Source organism: Hemicordylus capensis, chromosome 6 (assembly GCF_027244095.1).
Source record: "Hemicordylus capensis ecotype Gifberg chromosome 6, rHemCap1.1.pri, whole genome shotgun sequence".
In the NCBI taxonomy this organism is placed as follows: domain Eukaryota; kingdom Metazoa; phylum Chordata; class Lepidosauria; order Squamata; family Cordylidae; genus Hemicordylus; species Hemicordylus capensis.
This window is the reverse complement of record NC_069662.1, coordinates 25,363,285-25,379,620: the sequence shown is the minus strand read 5'-3', so window position 1 is coordinate 25,379,620 and position 16,336 is coordinate 25,363,285. Positions and strand designations below refer to the sequence as shown.

The window sequence follows — 16,336 nt, the reverse complement described above, 5'->3', positions numbered from 1 at the left end:
ACTGTCCTGCAATGCTATATGGTCTGAACATTTGCCAATACATCTCTTGTATACTTTTAAACAGTATTTTCTGCTTCATTTTTCACAACCAATTTAAGTATGGATCACTTGGAAAGCTCTGAGGGTGATCTAGAGAACAGTGGCTATGAGAGACACTTTCAAAACAAGGGGATGCTGTGCTTGGAGACATTTCAGGGCTATGGTTTACAGCAAAGGACAGATACATCAATATTTTCTTCTCATGAGCTGATCCCTATGATTCAGCTCAGGCCTCAGAACAATAATATAGCATTTGGGGGAAAAGATGCAACCCAGCAGCCCAGCACTGGAGGCTAAAAGAGAGAAGACCTCCACAGCTACCATGTATTTCCCCTTGGAGCTCAGGTAGGCAGGAACAAAGGATAACCACACACTGCAAAAGACCAACATGCTGAAAGTGATGAACTTAGCTTCATTGAAACTGTCAGGCAGCTTCCTGGCGAAAACTGCCACGGTGAAACTGACCATAGCTAAGAAGCCCATATAGCTCAAGACACAGTAAAACATAGTCACAGACCCCTCATTACACTCCAGTACAATTTCTTCAATCACCGAGTGCATGTCAACATCTGGGAAAGGAGGAGAGGTTGACAACCAAATGATGCAGATGCCTGCTTGAATAAGGGAGCAGGAAAGCACAACAGAGTTGGCCAGTCTTTTCACCACCCAGTTCCTCATCCTGGATCCTGGCCTGGTGGCCATGAAAGCCAGAACTACCGTGATGGTTTTTGCCAGCACACAAGAAACTGCCACTGAGAAGATGATGCCGAAAGCAGCTTGCCGGAAGAGACATGTCATCTTCACCGGACGTCCAATGAACAGCAATGCGGAAAGGAAGCAGAGCAGGAGGGAGATGAGGAGAGTGTAGGTGAGGTTTTGATAGTTGGCTTTGACGATGGGACTGTTGTGGTGCTTCAAAAATATTCCTAGCACCAGAGCGGTGATCAAAGCAAATGAAATAGCACAACAGGATAAACTGATCCCCACAGGTTCTTCATAAGACAAAAAGCTTACAACTTTGGGAATACATAGATCCTGGTATTTGTTGGAATATCTTGTATCTTCACATTTATAGCAGTCATTCATATCTGAAAAAACAAAAACGTAGTCTTGATCTCACAAAGATACCATACGTATCATTATGATGATGGGCCTGGATCTCTTCCTCTCACACAGATAAAATATTTTGCATTTAATTAACAGGATATATTCAGTGCTGAGATCACCTCCCATTGCTTATGCAGCCTGGTTTATACTATTGCAGTCCCAACTAACTCAAGACTATGTTGGTGCACAACAGCACTTTATGCAAATGTATATCTCACAAGGCTCTGGGCCATACATGAAATCACATAGCTCTGCAATATGTAATTTTTATTCATCAAGCCTTTCAACCATTGTACTCACAGTACTGCAAACAAGAGATTTCAGATCATATCCTAAAACAAAATTCAAATTTTCTTGTATGTCCATTGTAGAAAAGTGTTGATTCCAAATACTGTTGCCTGACTGTAGAAATATGTCAGGAGATTTACATTTTGATTTGCACCCAAATTGAATCACCACTGATTTGTTTTGGTTCTGAATCTACCACCACCACCACCCCTCGAATCACTCCAGATTCAATTTGTACCTGTCTCTTCCAAATCTGAAACTGAATTGATTTGGGGCAAAAAAATGGGTCCCAGGGGCAAGAGAGTGGTGTTGGTGGTTGTGCCCACTGGCTGGAAGCAACCAACCAAATTTCAAAGAAATTGGGGAAATGAGTTATTTTTAAGCTTTCCCACATAGGAAATAATGGGGATTTCAGCAGCCTTAGTTATAACTCGGGGGGCAGGGTGGCCAAGAGTGGGTTGTGGTGGGTGGTAGTGCCCAATGGGTGCAAGCAAACTACCACCCAGATTTCAAAGGAATTGGGCAAAGGGATGATTTTAAAAAGATTTTTCAAGTTGGCATGTCTTTGGGGTAGATTCAGGACAGAAAAAGGGTTCCGGGGGCAGATGACGGGATCAGGTAGTTGTGCCCCAATGGGTGCCTGCTACCACCCAGATTTCATATAGGGTGCCAACCACACACAAAACTACAAGCCCCATGGGGCACTGGATTTTTTTTTGTTTCTGGAGTGTTCTTCTGAGAGTAGATTATCTGGTAGGAAATGAGAGTGTATTCAATGAGTGTATACAATTTAACCCCTGCTGACTTGGCAAAGAGGCACCTTTTAATGTGTTGATTATTCATCAGGGGAAGAATAACTGCCCCCCAGCACAGTACCTCCAGTGGGGGTTGCTGGTGTCTATCTCATGTTTCTTTTTAGATTGTGAGCCCCTTTGGGGACAGGGATCCATCTTAATTATTTATTATTTCTCTGTGTAAACTGCCCTGAGCCATTTTTGGAATGGCAGTATAGAAGTCGAATAAATAAATAATTGACAAACATTGAATCCACTATTACTTCTATCAGAGAATCTACTCTCAGAACATCTCAGAAACAACAAAACCCAGTGCCCCATGGGCTTGTGGGGAGAGGGTGGTTGGCACCCTATGTGCACTACACCACCACTTCCTCTGAGCCATCCTAATGCCCCCCAAGTTGAGTTATAGGGCTTCTGAAATTTCCCATTATTCCCTATGGTAAAAAGCTTAAAGATGAACAAACTTCAGAAATTCTTTAAAAATCACCCCTGTCACCAATTTCTTTGAAATCTGGGTGGTAGCAGGCAGCCATTGTGGCACGACCATCTGACCCACTCTTATGCCCCTGAAACCCCTTTTCTGCCCAAATCTGCCACAAAGACATGCCAACTTAAAAAATCTTTTTAAAATCACCCTTTTCCCAATTCCTTTGAAATCTGAGTAGTAGCTTGCTTGCATCCTTTGGGCACTACCACCCACCACAACCCACTCTGGGCCACCCTGTCCCCCTGGGAGTAACAACTAAGTCTGCTGAAATCCCCATTATTCCCTATGGGGAAAAGCTTAAAGATACGCAAACTTCAAAACTTCTTTAAAAATCACCCCTTCACCCAATTTCTTTGAAATCTGGGTGGCATCTTCCACCCATTGGGCACTACCACACAACCCACTTGGGTCGCAAAATGGATGTCTAATTCTCTGAATTTTTGGGGTACGAATCTGGGGTGATTGGTTTTGTACCCGAATCTGGGCAATTGAGGATGGATGATTTGTGTTATCTACAAATCACCCAAATCAGACAGATTCAGGAACAAATTGTTTAGTACCCAAATTGTTACACACATCCCTAATAGCAATGATTCTGGCCAGAAAGACTGTGCAAGAGTTAGAACTCGAAGAACAGCCTCTTTGACTGCTGATAAATATCATCAAAATTTAGAAGGATCTCCCTAAAATAGTGAACAATCTGATTAGTGTGCACTTGTACACATTGCTATGGTGTTCAGTAGGCCTGCTCAACTTCGCCCCACTAGCAGCTTTTGGACTACAACTCCCATAATCCCCAGCCACAATGGCCAATAACCAGGGATTATGGGAATTGTAGGCCAACATCTGCAGAAGGGCCAAAGTTGAGCAGCCCTGGTTCACAGCAATTTTTGGTTGATAATTTTCTGCATTAGACTCCTTACCCTTTTGGTCTGAAACCTCCCCTTCTGGACACGGGGTGCAATCGAAGCAGCAAAATGGCTCCCCCTCCTTCTTTTGCTTTCTCATACCAGGATAGCAACTTTTGCTACACACTGAAAAGGGCTGTACCTAAGCCATGAATGAAATAAGACAATGGTATTCCCAAGAGTAATGGATTTCAAATCTTGAAGATTCTACACTTTTTCATATGTTACTGAAGCACCACAGAAAACATAAATGTGTTAGGGCTATGCACTGCATCGGCCTGATAATTGGGCCCAAGGTGCTGCAAGCCTTGTCAAGGAAAGGCAGGGTGCTCTTTTCACCACCACCACCACCACTGCAAGCACTCAATGTCTTAAAAAAAGCAGGATCTTCACTAAAGATAAGTTCCCTACAAACCAATGCATCCAATACTGATGCATTGGCTTGATGTGATCCAGGCCACCCTTGGGGTCACATGCATAGTGGGTTTGGATCAATGCCAACCCTTATAATGGCAGCTGTGCACAACCCTAAAACCCTATACTCTGAATCCTATAGTAAGTGGGCAAGATATTGATCGTCTTACCTGTCTTTGCAGTAAACATCTAGTTTAGTCTTCTGGGTGACGTTTTGTTGAATATTCAGCAATAACAGTATTTTTAAATATTCAACATAATAAATATCTATTTAAATTCAAAGTGGTCATATGTTGTTCGCTGTTCAGTCAACAATCAGTATGTTATAAGGGCTGAGTACTGTCTGGTAAAGTTAATTGGGCATAAAACTGAGATTCATTATAACTAGAAAAACTTTCCTTGTGGCCAACAACTGGTTCCTACCTGGTTAAACCAGCTATGCCAGGTTATGGTACCCACATTAATGATGAGTGCTTGGTCTGGGGGAGCCTGAGGACCCATCTTCCCAACTTTCACTCTATGAAATGATTGGTTGGAGGAAAATATCCAGTTGTTAACATCTAATCCAGCAACTAATTGTACATGTTGGTCAAAGAAGATCTTTTCCCCAGCACTGTTGTTAAATGAGACAGCTTTCAGAAAATGATGGAGCTTTTTTGAAAAAGAAACCATAGCAACTATCAGTGGGTGTTTGTTCACTTGTCTCAATGAATTCAACAGGAGTACTCATGCATATTTTAGTCAATCAATCTTCATGAATATGCTCACAGACCAGCAAAAAACTCAATACAGGTTGAAAAGAAAAGCTATTAAACATAATGCAGTAGCTGTCGGAAATTCTCTGTCGTGAGAGAATCCCTTTCTCATTATAGCAGAGTGCACAGAGGCACAACACAGCGGATTTAGTTAGGCATGCATGTATGCTAAGAGTAAAGTAACTTGGAGCCAATTCATAGTTTCAAATCAATATAAAAGGCATTTATTAAGGAACTCCATTCTAGATAGGAAAGTGAGGAGTTAGGATCTCTAATCTATCTATCTAGCTGGATGCAGATGGATTCTGCATCTTCTCTGCACATATGGTACAGGGAGAGAGGCTTGCCATGTTGCAAGGTAGAAGGGCAGGTAGGGAAGAGAGAGAGAGGAAGTTGAATCCCTAAGAGTAGCAATCTACATTTCAAAGGGATAGCATCAGAGCAGTGGAGAAGGGATGACCAATGTCTTGACTCTCTAGCCCTCTGACTTACTAGTCTGTCCTCCACTGTCTGAGGCAAAGAGACAGCGCAAAGCCCTTTAACTTCCAACAGTAGCACAGTTAATACTGAAGCTAAAGATGTCCTCCTATTCAGAGTAAATTCAAGCGACTTTCACTATGGGGCAGCTAATATCTGTTGCCATATTTTACTAGCAGCCAAACAGAACTTGGCAATATTTAGGGATGTTTAGGGAGCTAATGTCAGTTGCCATATTTTACTTGGTAATATTTAGGGATGTTTCCTCTTTCTGGTCAGATAATAAAAGACTTACATAAAAGAGATCTGAATGGCTTGGGAAATTGGTTAGAAGCGGGGAAATATAACGATGGCAAAAACCCCTGTATCACTCACAATACAGTAAAACATGAGCTATAGTTTCAGTTGTGCTTGATGCACAGAGGAAGAGTTTTTGGGCTTATGGAGTTTTCCTAAACTTTCCTTCAAGCACTGCGATAGGTAATGAGTAAAAATGGGCTAGTGTAAACATCCTGCAATATTTGAGAATTCTGAATTGAGATAAACATCTAGCAGGATTACGATTAAACTTGCAGACCCGGTGCACAGGATCTGCCCTGCTAGTTTGTCACCGCACTTTCCTTCCCTGGCACGTCTTGGAGAAATAATTATATAGCTGGTTGACTTCCATGGAAAACTCCCGTAAGGATCAAGGAGTGTTCTTTTTGTGCATCCATATTGGAAAGATGCAATTTAAAAGCTATTTTAGCTCAGGTGTATCTCATACTTAATAAAGATTCCAGGTGGAAGCCATATAAATTTAACTTTTGGTGAACTGGACTTTACCAAGGTGAATCAAAATTGCCTGCCAATATCAGGGGAGTCAGGCCAGTAGGATGATAGTTTAGCCTTAACCAATAATCAAAGACACTCAACCATACATTCAATCAATTCTTAGGATGGCTGCTTCTACACAGAGAACTGCAATGCATACACATCAGGGAACTTAAAAAAAACTTTCTCAGAAATTTTATTTGCACTACCTCTAGTGCAGGAAAGTTACTGTATGGATCAAGTTGTGTTCCACAAAGGAGTTGAGAGCAGGGATTTGCCAGGAACAATTTTACTGCTGCTGGGATAAGATGCACACCACCAGAGTGGAAGGAGGATTGGATGGCTAATACAACTTTGGGGCATTTATGATTACAAACTGGAGGTGTGCAATGTACTTTCCTGAGGCATGAAAAATGATACCCAAATATTTAAAAGTTTTCACTTGCTCTAATTTATGATGCTCCAATGACCAGTTATGAACTCTTGGGTGCTTCGTAAAGGTAAGTATCTTTGTTTTGGTGTGGTTGATCTCAAGTGCTTGTTCCTGGGGGCGGGGGGCGGATACCACCAGGGCACATAAGGCTTTTGGAAGGCCCACCAGGGTCTGAATCATCAGCATAAAGCAGGACAGAAAGGTATCTATTGGCTAGCTTGTGCTGATGAAAAGCCGAAATTATTCATGTGAGAGAATATGCAGTTAATGTAAGAATTAAACAGTGATGATTAAACAGAAAATGACAAAGTTTGTTCAGGTGGCAGGGGACGGGACAGTAGGAACTATCATTGGTTCACTTGCCCCCATAAATTCAGAAGGACTACTCATGAGTAATTTACTCTGGCTATCAGCCATTTTTCACAATAAGTTCAAAGGAGAGCAGAACATTATGATGCAAAAAAGAAAATGGGTGGACAGGGAAAGTTTGGAAGTATAGCATAGAAAATGGGATATCTGTTTACTCCAAAGGTATCATTTTCTAAAATAGGAGGAATTCGAGGCCATTACCTGCCACAAATGCTGAATTTGAGGCTTAAGTTCCCTTCCATTCTCTATTTCTCTGTTTCTGAGTCTAGATGGGGACATGGCATGTATAGCATGGGCCACTGCATAGACAGCATTGTAGATGTTGTAGCTGTGGCCAGTCATCCTCATTTCAAAGAAAGTTGCAGGAAGGCTCTCCAGCTTCTCTGCCCCAGTGCAGCTGCCCTCCTGCACTTTCCCCACAACCGGACTGGGGGGAAAACAATCGAATGCATGTTGCCACAAGTCTCTTATAAAACCATCTCCTTTTCTCTTGGAAGGGTTTATACTTTTGAGAAATGATTGAAATGCTGGTAGATCATTTGAGTGAATTGTGAAGGATAAAGCACCATTGAGTATTTCTGTATCCCAAGTCTTTTGATAGCACATAGACGTCAGTTCCATCTGGGCTGTCATGATCCAAACTTGTCCTTTTGGTTTATCTGGCATGTTTTCCAGTTCAGAAAGGTAAGGGAACCATCTCAAAATTGCCACAGTATTTGATTCTCCATAGATCACCACAACATTGGCATTGCTCTTCATGACTTTATCATGTATTTTTGCCCCCTTTAACAGCATGTCCATACTTTTAGCGGCAAAATCTATCCTGGGGAGTCGTTCTACATAGGCAGAGTAAACATCACTCTGGGAAAATATTCGAAGTATATTTTTCACAAATCTATCACCATTTTCATTATCCACAGTAAGGATCCCAAACCAGGTCCATCTGAAATGCAGCAGCAAAGAGAGTATCCCTGAGTACTGGAGGTTTTCACTAGGGGACATCTGGTAAAAGGAAAGACCTGGAGCTTTTTCATTCATCAGTGGAGCAGGTCCAACAATGAGCTAAAGTGAAATTTGGAGATAATAACATTTATATAGTTTTTATACCAGAACAGCTATATAAACACGATAATGGCTATTGTTATTGATGTATCTCAGCCATTTTGTTAGATTGTTTTGAAATTTTTCTAGTTTATGCCCCTCAAAAGGAAGAAAGTCCATCTCAAATGTCATACGGTTGAGACAAATACAGTAGTATTGATGTTATAATGGATATAATGGTAAAACACTGAGCCCTCACCATACAGATGTTTCAGATCTTCAATGAGATTTTTTTTTTAAAGAATTAGTTCAAGCTTTTAAAACACTAAAAACAAGATTCATATTTGAATGTAAGGACCCATAGAAATTTAGTCTCAAATAACTTGTCCCACTTATGAAAATTCTATACAATTGGTGTTTCTTAGCCTGGATTTGAGATAGACACAGAGGATAGATAGATTCCATTTGATCAATTAGATTTATGATTATAATACTTTTAATGTTGGGTTTTCAATTATTTTATTTGTTTAATTTATTTTAATGTTTACATGATTTGATAGTTCGATTTTAATGTTTACGTGATTTTAATTGTAAACTGCCAGAGGGGCAAGTTTTGGGCGGTATAGAAATATATTAAACAAATAAAAGAAATAAAGGGCAATGTGTCCATTTTTTGTGTCCAGAGCACAAACCTGCATGTGAAAGGAGAGTGGAAGTGCAATATTCCAAATACCAAGCACAAAAGCCCTATTCACAAATTATGTCCATTTGTACAAGTGTTCAGTGTGTACATCTACAGATCTGTACACATGTACAGTTATTCACACCTTAAGTTGAACACAGATACAGCACTACACTTCCTATCTGTATCCTGCATTTCAGAGGACCTGTTCCCAGGTTCACTTTTTAAATGAAAGTAGGTACAGTTTAGCAACCATGTAGGGGTGAGCTGGAGGGCATGAGTGCTCCTAGCCTATTTCTTCCCAACTTTCAGAACCTCTATTTGTGTTTGGAAACTCACAGAAGACATGATAAAGGCTAGGGATGTCTGAAAAGATTCAGGTACAAAATGATTTGTAACCAAATCTAGGTGATTTGGGTGATTTGTAGATAAAACAAATCACCCCTCTCCTCAATTGCCCAGACTCAGGTACAAAACAAATCACCCCAGATTTGGACCTCTATTTTGTGGCCTAAGTTGATTGGGTGGTAGTGCCCAATGGGTGTAAGCTACCACCCAAATTTCAAATAAATTGGGCAAAGGGGTGATTTTAAAAGAATTTTTGAAGTTGGCACACCATTAAGCTTTTCCCCATAGTGAAAAATGGGGATTTCAGCAGCTGTATAGCTCCACATGTGGGGCAGCAGCGTTGTCCAGAGTTGGTTGTGGTGGATGTTAGTGCCCTTTTTCTATCAGAGAATGTACTCTCAGAAGAACACCACAGAAAAAACAAAACCAGTGCCCCATGGGCTTGTGTGTTTGGCTGTGGTTCACACGCTATGTGCTCTATCCCACCACTCGCTCTGGGCCACCCTGGTGCCCCCCATGTGGGGCTGCTGAAAATCTGCATTATTCCCTATAGGGAAAAAACTTAAAGACAAGTAAACCAGAAATTCTTTAAAAATCACCGCTTTCACCAATTTCTTTGAAATCTGGGTGGAAGCAATGTCCCCATTGGGGCACTACCACCTAACCTACCCTTCTGACCCTGAAACCCATTTCCTCCCTGAATCTGCCACAAAGACATGCCAACTTCAAAAAATCTTTTAAAAATCATCCCTTTGCCCAATTCCTTTGAAATCTGGGTGGTAGCTTCCTTGCACCCATTGGGCACTACCACCCACCACAACTCGCTAAGACATGTCAACTTCAAAATTTTTTTAAAAATCACCACTTTGCCCGATTTATATGAAATTTGGGTGGTAGCTTCCACCCATTGCGCTCTCTTTTGCCCCCACAACCCGTTTGCCCTGAATCCATTTGGTTTCAGATCCTAAAAATTTGGGTACAAATCAAATCTGGGGTGATACGTGGGGGGGTCAGTTTCAAGCCCAAAACAAATCAGAGATTATTTGATTCAGGTACAAACCAAAACAAAAAAATTGATTCATGCACATCCCTGATCATGGCAGCTGTGGTGTCCATTGCTCGAATTGGGAGATTTAGGTCTTACCCTTCCATGGAAGATCTTCCAAGGGCCCCTCTACCTTCCCAGCATGTTTTGTGCCGTCAGCAGAAGAGGAAACCTCATTACATTAGCAGCTGCTCACTGAGGAGCAGGCAATTGATCTGCTCCTTGATTGGACACAGAAGAACAATAGGCAGCTGCAGCCCTGCTGAAGGGGTTATTTCCAGCAAGGCTGCATCTGCCTATTGTTCTTCTGTGTCCAATCAAGGAGCAGATCAATTGCCTGCTCCATAGGACCATAATGGAGTGTACTTTGCAGAGTGGCACTTCCATGGCTGGAGCCCCAATAGGTTCACCTCTCTATTGTTGCATGCCTGCTATTCCCTTGTAGCTGGGTAGAAATGCTAAATGGCTCAACACAACCAATGGAACAAGGTAGGAGGGCTCTCTTTTCACCATACCTTGGTTTAGAGCAGGGGACAGAATCTGGGTTACCCTAGTTTGAGGAATTTGGGCTGGGGGGATTCCTGTGGGTTCACATTATCATGAACAGCTGGGTATACTGCCTCCTACTTTGTATTTGATGGTCTGCTGAAAGGGACACATTCCACATCTCACCTGTGGAATTTTGTAGATATCCACGATAGTTGCCACATGAAGGGAGATATCAGAGTCCAGTCCTCCAATGACTGCTCTCAGATTATTCTGGCCATCACATTTGTAGTTGGGAATAAATTTCTCCAGTGAGGATATAAGTAGCATTGTGTCATGATAGGTCCACTTGGCACTGTAATAACTGTCATAGATGTGGAAGCCCAATGTGACATTGGGTAAGAGCTGAGGGTTTTCATTTATCTCTTTTACTGCAAATTCAAAGGCCAGGATGTGCTGGTAATTCTTAATCACTACCCTAGAATGAGAATTGCACACTGCATCAGAAAGATATCCCATATATGCCAGGCAGTCATATACTCCAGTTAGGTATGTGCAGGAGAGGAGATATAATTGGGCAGATGAGTTCAAAGAACCCATGCTTCCCAGCTCCTGAGAGCTGCCAGGATCATCCCTTGCCCCTCCCCTAAGTTCCAATGACCTCATTTCACTGCCTGCTTTGCTGTCCACTGGGTTTTTTATTATCTTCTTCTCTCCGACGTAGGGAACATAGAAAACACTCAGCCAGGAAACAAACAGGCTGGGAAATAAGTTCCAAGATGCTAGTCTCAGCAAAAGAAGCAATATAAAAGTAATGACCAATTGATTTGACATCCCCATTCCCACAAGGGCAGAGACACTCCAAATATGGAATTTTCTTAAACCTACCCTCTAACACCACTAAAGACAACACATCCGATCTGGCCAGTGCCAGAGCCCTTCTATAGTTTGTGGTATCCAGTTATAAAATAATTGGATGTCTTATAAATAATCCTATCATCTCCAGTCCTTGCATATCTTGTTTCCAAACATTAGTCTTCTTAACGTTCCCTACCAAATACGTGCTGTTTGATTATTGATAGAGCATTATAAAAGCCCAATGGGATTAAATATTCCTGTAATAAACCATATTTCCTAAGCTTCTCAAAAAAATTAGTCCAGTCAAGGAGTATTTGTCACTAAGTATTTGTCACTAAGTCCTATGGAAAGAATATCAGTTTATACCAACATTTCAAAATATAGATCCAAACATGTCTCCAGACTGGCCAAAACCGCCTTCAATCACAGGTTAACATTGGGTACACAGGAGGGATTGAAAAAACTCGCCTGATAAATCTGGACTAAACTCTCTCAAATTAATGCTAATCAGTATACATACATTTGGGAGCCATACAAGAGCTGTGATAATACCTTAGATTGAAAAAGCTTATATTGAAAAGCCCTAACAGCAACAGGAAAGGATTTACCCCCAAAAGAGATTTTTTTTCCCCAGCAGCTGATCTCTGAGCATTTGTCACAGCAGAATTAAGATGCTCTTTCCAGCTGCCTGTCACCTGAAAGATAATCCCCAAATGCTTGTACTGCATTGTTTGCTCAATACTAAGCCCATTTATTTGCCATCTATGCATAACAGGTCTTCTAGCTGTGGGAAATAACTTCACTGTGGGAAATAACTTTACAGTTTGCTTGACCAAACTGAAGCCATTTTGTAAGCTTGATGCTAGAACTGTTTGAGCAAGACATGCTTTGCAAGAGAACAGGACACCAGCTGAGCTGGCAGATAGTCGGGGATCAGGAGACCCCCGAGCCTCCTGGCCTCAGGGCTCTCCCCAGAATGCCCCATGCACTCTCATGAGGAGCAGCATAGGTCACATGGTGAAGATGCCATATATTCCAATTCCAGCTGATATCTCATACTGGAAAGGCCTTTTGTAAGAGGAAACTACAATGGCTTAACTAATCAGAGAGAATGATGGAGAGGGCCAGCATCTGACTCTTACATCTCATATTGTTTTCACTTTCCTAGGTAGTTACAAGTGCACACACATATGCACGCACACGCACACACACATATACATACACAAACACCCTGCTAATTTCTTTGATCACTTGGGCATCCAACAGCTCTTTTTAGCCCATATCATCCTTCCACCCAACTCAACAAAAGACTGCCTGCTTCATCATGGTGTTACCCAACCAGGCTGCTTGTGAACTTGGTATATGTGTGGTGATCGGCTGGTAAACACTGTTAAACAAGAGGAATTTAAACTAAAGACTCTCATCTGGAGAGAATCCCTAAAGGAGGGCCTTTGGAATGTAGTGAACAGCTGTTTATAAAATTCAGTTGGTCTTAACTGACAGGTTCAGAAAGGACTTGAATGAGCCAACAATGAGAATGGTTAGGGCTAGGGAGAGGACCACTGGTTAGGGTCTCTAGAGCAGAACTGAGGATGGGATTGGTAGCTTGGTGGGTCGGCTTTACACAGCAGGTACGACCTCTGTAGAGCAAGCTTGATTATCAAATGTTAGGTGTGTATGGTTGATTTCACTGGATATATAGCCAAGAGGGTTGTATCCCAGTAAAAACGTAGAAAGTCTAAAGAAGTGTGACACAAGCTGATCAGAGTCCCTGAGTTTGAACACAAGTTCAAAATATAAGAGGTTGTGCACAGTGTTGCCTGTACTAAGGTTGCTCCTTTATCTCAGAAACCATTATTATTATTATTATTATTATTATTACATTTATATCCCACTCTTCCTCCAAGGAGCCAAGAGCGGTGTACTACATACTTAAGTTTCTCCTCACAACAACCCTGTGAAGTAGGTTAGGCTGAGAGAAAAGTGACTGGCCCAGAGTCACCCAGCTAGTTTCATGGCTGAATGGGGATTTGAACTCAGGTCTCCCCGATCCTAGTCCAGCACTCTAACCACTATACAACACTGGCTCCCTACATTTGACCCTACATTGTAGTGAATAAGAAACTGTTAAGTGCGATACTATTGGCCATTTATCTAATCCAGTTTCCACACAGAGGGGAGTTAAACAAGGTTGTATTTTAGCCCCCTTTCTTTTCAACTTTTATATTAATTTTTTAATTCCCCTCCTGGATATACCTGGTGTTCATCAACCAAAGCTAGCAGGTAGACCTACTTCTATACTGCTCTATGCCGACGATGCAGTTATATTATCTACAACACTCATCAGCACACGAAGAGCCTTGAGAATGTTCACGCAATTTTGTGAGAATGAATCTCTTATCATTAATACCCAAAATTCTAAACTCATGGTATTTGGTAAGAGACCGGAAAATCATAAATGGGTAATAAATGGCATCAGGGTTCAACAGGTTAAAACTTATAAATATTTAGGTATTGTTTTTCACTCTAGAGGGTCGTGGAAACCACATTATGTGGCAGCAAGTGCCCAGTGGAGTGCAACTGCAGTTAAAAAAAATTTCTATACGAAAGGTGGATATTATATTCCAGCAGCCCTCAAGGAGTTCCAGGCCAAAATATTAACCCAAACGTTATACGGGATTCAGATCTTCCCTACAGGTAACTTTTCTATATTGGAAGCTGTTCAGGTGGGCTTCTTTTGGTCTATTTTTCATCTTCCTAAATGTGTTTCCAATGCTGCCTTACTTCTTGAAACTGGAGTGATTAGAGTTGAAGCCCAGGCGTAGTTATATCTGATTAACTTTTGACTTAAACTCCACACCCGCCCCTTGGGCCTTGGGCCATTAGTGTTAGAGATGAATTCCAGTCATCCTGGTGAAATAACTCACAGGTCATCTTTGGTAAATATGGGTTCTCATGGCAATATCTGTCATCTTTAACACCTGATGTTGCTAAAAAGATAGTCAAGCAAAGAGTGCTAGATATGGAGAAACAAAGAGAACTAAGTTTGATTACTGCAAAGAACACCGTAGGCAGTTTTTCGAACTATCCCCAGCCAGCAGGATATTTTATATGCCTGACCACTTTAAGTCATAGAAGAGCTTTCTCACAGGCATGCTTTAATGCGTTACCTTCTGTGGTGTTAGAAGGGAGGTTTAAGGGAATTCCCTTAAGGAATCGGTTATGCCCTTGTGGTGCTGGAGTTGTTGAATCGGTAGCACATGTCCTTTTACACTGTGCTTTTTATAGGTCTAGTCATTCACCCTATATGGATAGAACCTCTTTTAAAAGACAAACCGAGTTATTCTGATGATTATTGTTTCTATTTTTTAATGGATCGCCACGCGGAGGTTACAGAGAGGATTGCAAGATTCTGTGCTGCAGCATGTAAAATGAGATGAGAGAAACTTAGCTGTGTATGACCTTGCCATCCTTGTAACTCAGTTTTATGTAATTTATTATTTTGATGTATATTTTTATTGTATTGTATTGTTTTTATTCCTTGTTTGATTGTTTTCTGGTCATGGACTATAATAATAAATTTGATTTGATTTGAATAAGAAACCACTGAAGCAATTGTACAAGAATGAAGTTATTTTATTTGGTCTGGAACGTTGAAACTGTTACAACAGGGTCTATTTACTTCTCCACACATTACCACTCTGGCAGTACAAAAGCTGGTGTTAGAAAACCAAATTATGATTTAATTTGGTGCTGGCTATGAAATAATGACACAAAGCATTTAAAATAAATACTAGGAGCACAAACATATTGTTTATTTTAACATCTATATAATTTAAACACTAATCTCCCAGGCCCAACCTCAAGTCCTCCTGACAGTATGTCAGTATGTTCTATAAGACAATATGTCCTTGAGGGTCACACAGTCCTTAGATGAATAATTTTGCGTGGTGCAGAGTATTTCCAGAGGAGGGATAAATCAATGAAAATCACTCCCCCACTTTCCACTCTGAGTGCAGTGGAGCGCAGGAAGCTCATGGTGAGGACACTCCTTCCCCAAACATGGACACATGCTTAGTTAAGATGTCAGTAATTTGATTCTGGAGTTCCCATAGCTGAGGATTAGGCATAGTTAGTACATGCTTTGCTTTGGTTTGCAGTTATTCCTGAATTCATCCCAGTCAGTATAGCTGGGCAAAGCCTCTATTTCAGACCTCAGCTAATTGCTGCCAGTAGGAATAAGAGTCATGGGTTGTGGAAAATAAGCAATTTTAAACATAACGGTTTAAAAGACGTACACAAATCCAGGATATCAATAACCAGTATTTCTTTTTGCTATACTGTTCTCACAACAACCTGTGTGCTAGGCAATACAACCATCACAGAAGCCTTAAATAAAATCCTGTAAGGTATATGTGAGCAAATTTGTAGATTCTACTGGAAATTGAATCTGTTTATAATTTTGGATGCTAAATAAATTCCTATGTAAGTGAAAGGATGACTTAATAAATTTGAATCAGAATATATATACAAATATACAATATCACAAATATTATATGAAAAAGAAGAAGGAATGCAAAGAAGAAATGCAAATAAAATTAAAATGATTAATTCTTACCGAAGATCTTCCAACAATACTGGAGTGGATTCTTCAGTGAAATCTATTGAATTGGAGATGATGAAGGAATGAGAGACAATTCCACCAAGGAAAAGATCTCCTGGCTGATGATAGTCATGAATTGGAGGGTGTGCGTCCTTCATGTTGCATTTAAAAGTGTAAGCCTGGCATACTATGTCAGGAAGCAATTCTAGCAGCAGTATCACTAATACCATCATCCTGAGTACAAATCTTGCCTCTATTTAATAATAGAATTATCTATTTAAATCTCTGTCACAATGATTTGACAATATGTGATTTAAATGGTCTGTGATAGGAATGCTCATTCGGTATGCTGATAGGCCTGAAGGATAAAATGTAAGGTATCAGTA

The 16,336-nt window shown here is 40.9% G+C and overlaps 1 protein-coding gene across 1 annotated transcript; it reads right to left on the bottom strand.

Annotated features, from left to right (window-relative positions):
* Window positions 1–225: 225 nt before the first annotated feature.
* Window positions 226–16,108, bottom strand: LOC128330962 (vomeronasal type-2 receptor 26-like). Its single transcript, XM_053264329.1, has 6 exons — window positions 15,966–16,108; window positions 10,676–10,967; window positions 7,089–7,949; window positions 4,464–4,691; window positions 3,642–3,768; window positions 226–1,127 (listed from the first exon to the last, which is right to left on the bottom strand). Exons 1-6 carry the CDS (start codon window positions 16,106–16,108, stop codon window positions 226–228), a joined length of 2,553 nt encoding a protein of 850 aa, XP_053120304.1.
* Window positions 16,109–16,336: the final 228 nt, after the last annotated feature.

Coding starts and splice junctions, on each gene's coding strand:
- LOC128330962 (XM_053264329.1), bottom strand. CDS start 16,108: ATGAAGGACGCACACCCTCCAATTCATGACTATCATCAGCCAGGAGAT. Junction 3,769..4,463: donor GGCATAGCTGGTTTAACCAG/GTAGGAACCAGT, acceptor TTCATGGCTTAG/GTACAGCCCTTTTCAGTGTG. Junction 1,128..3,641: donor GGAGGTTTCAGACCAAAAGG/GTAAGGAGTCTA, acceptor TTGTTTTTTCAG/ATATGAATGACTGCTATAAA.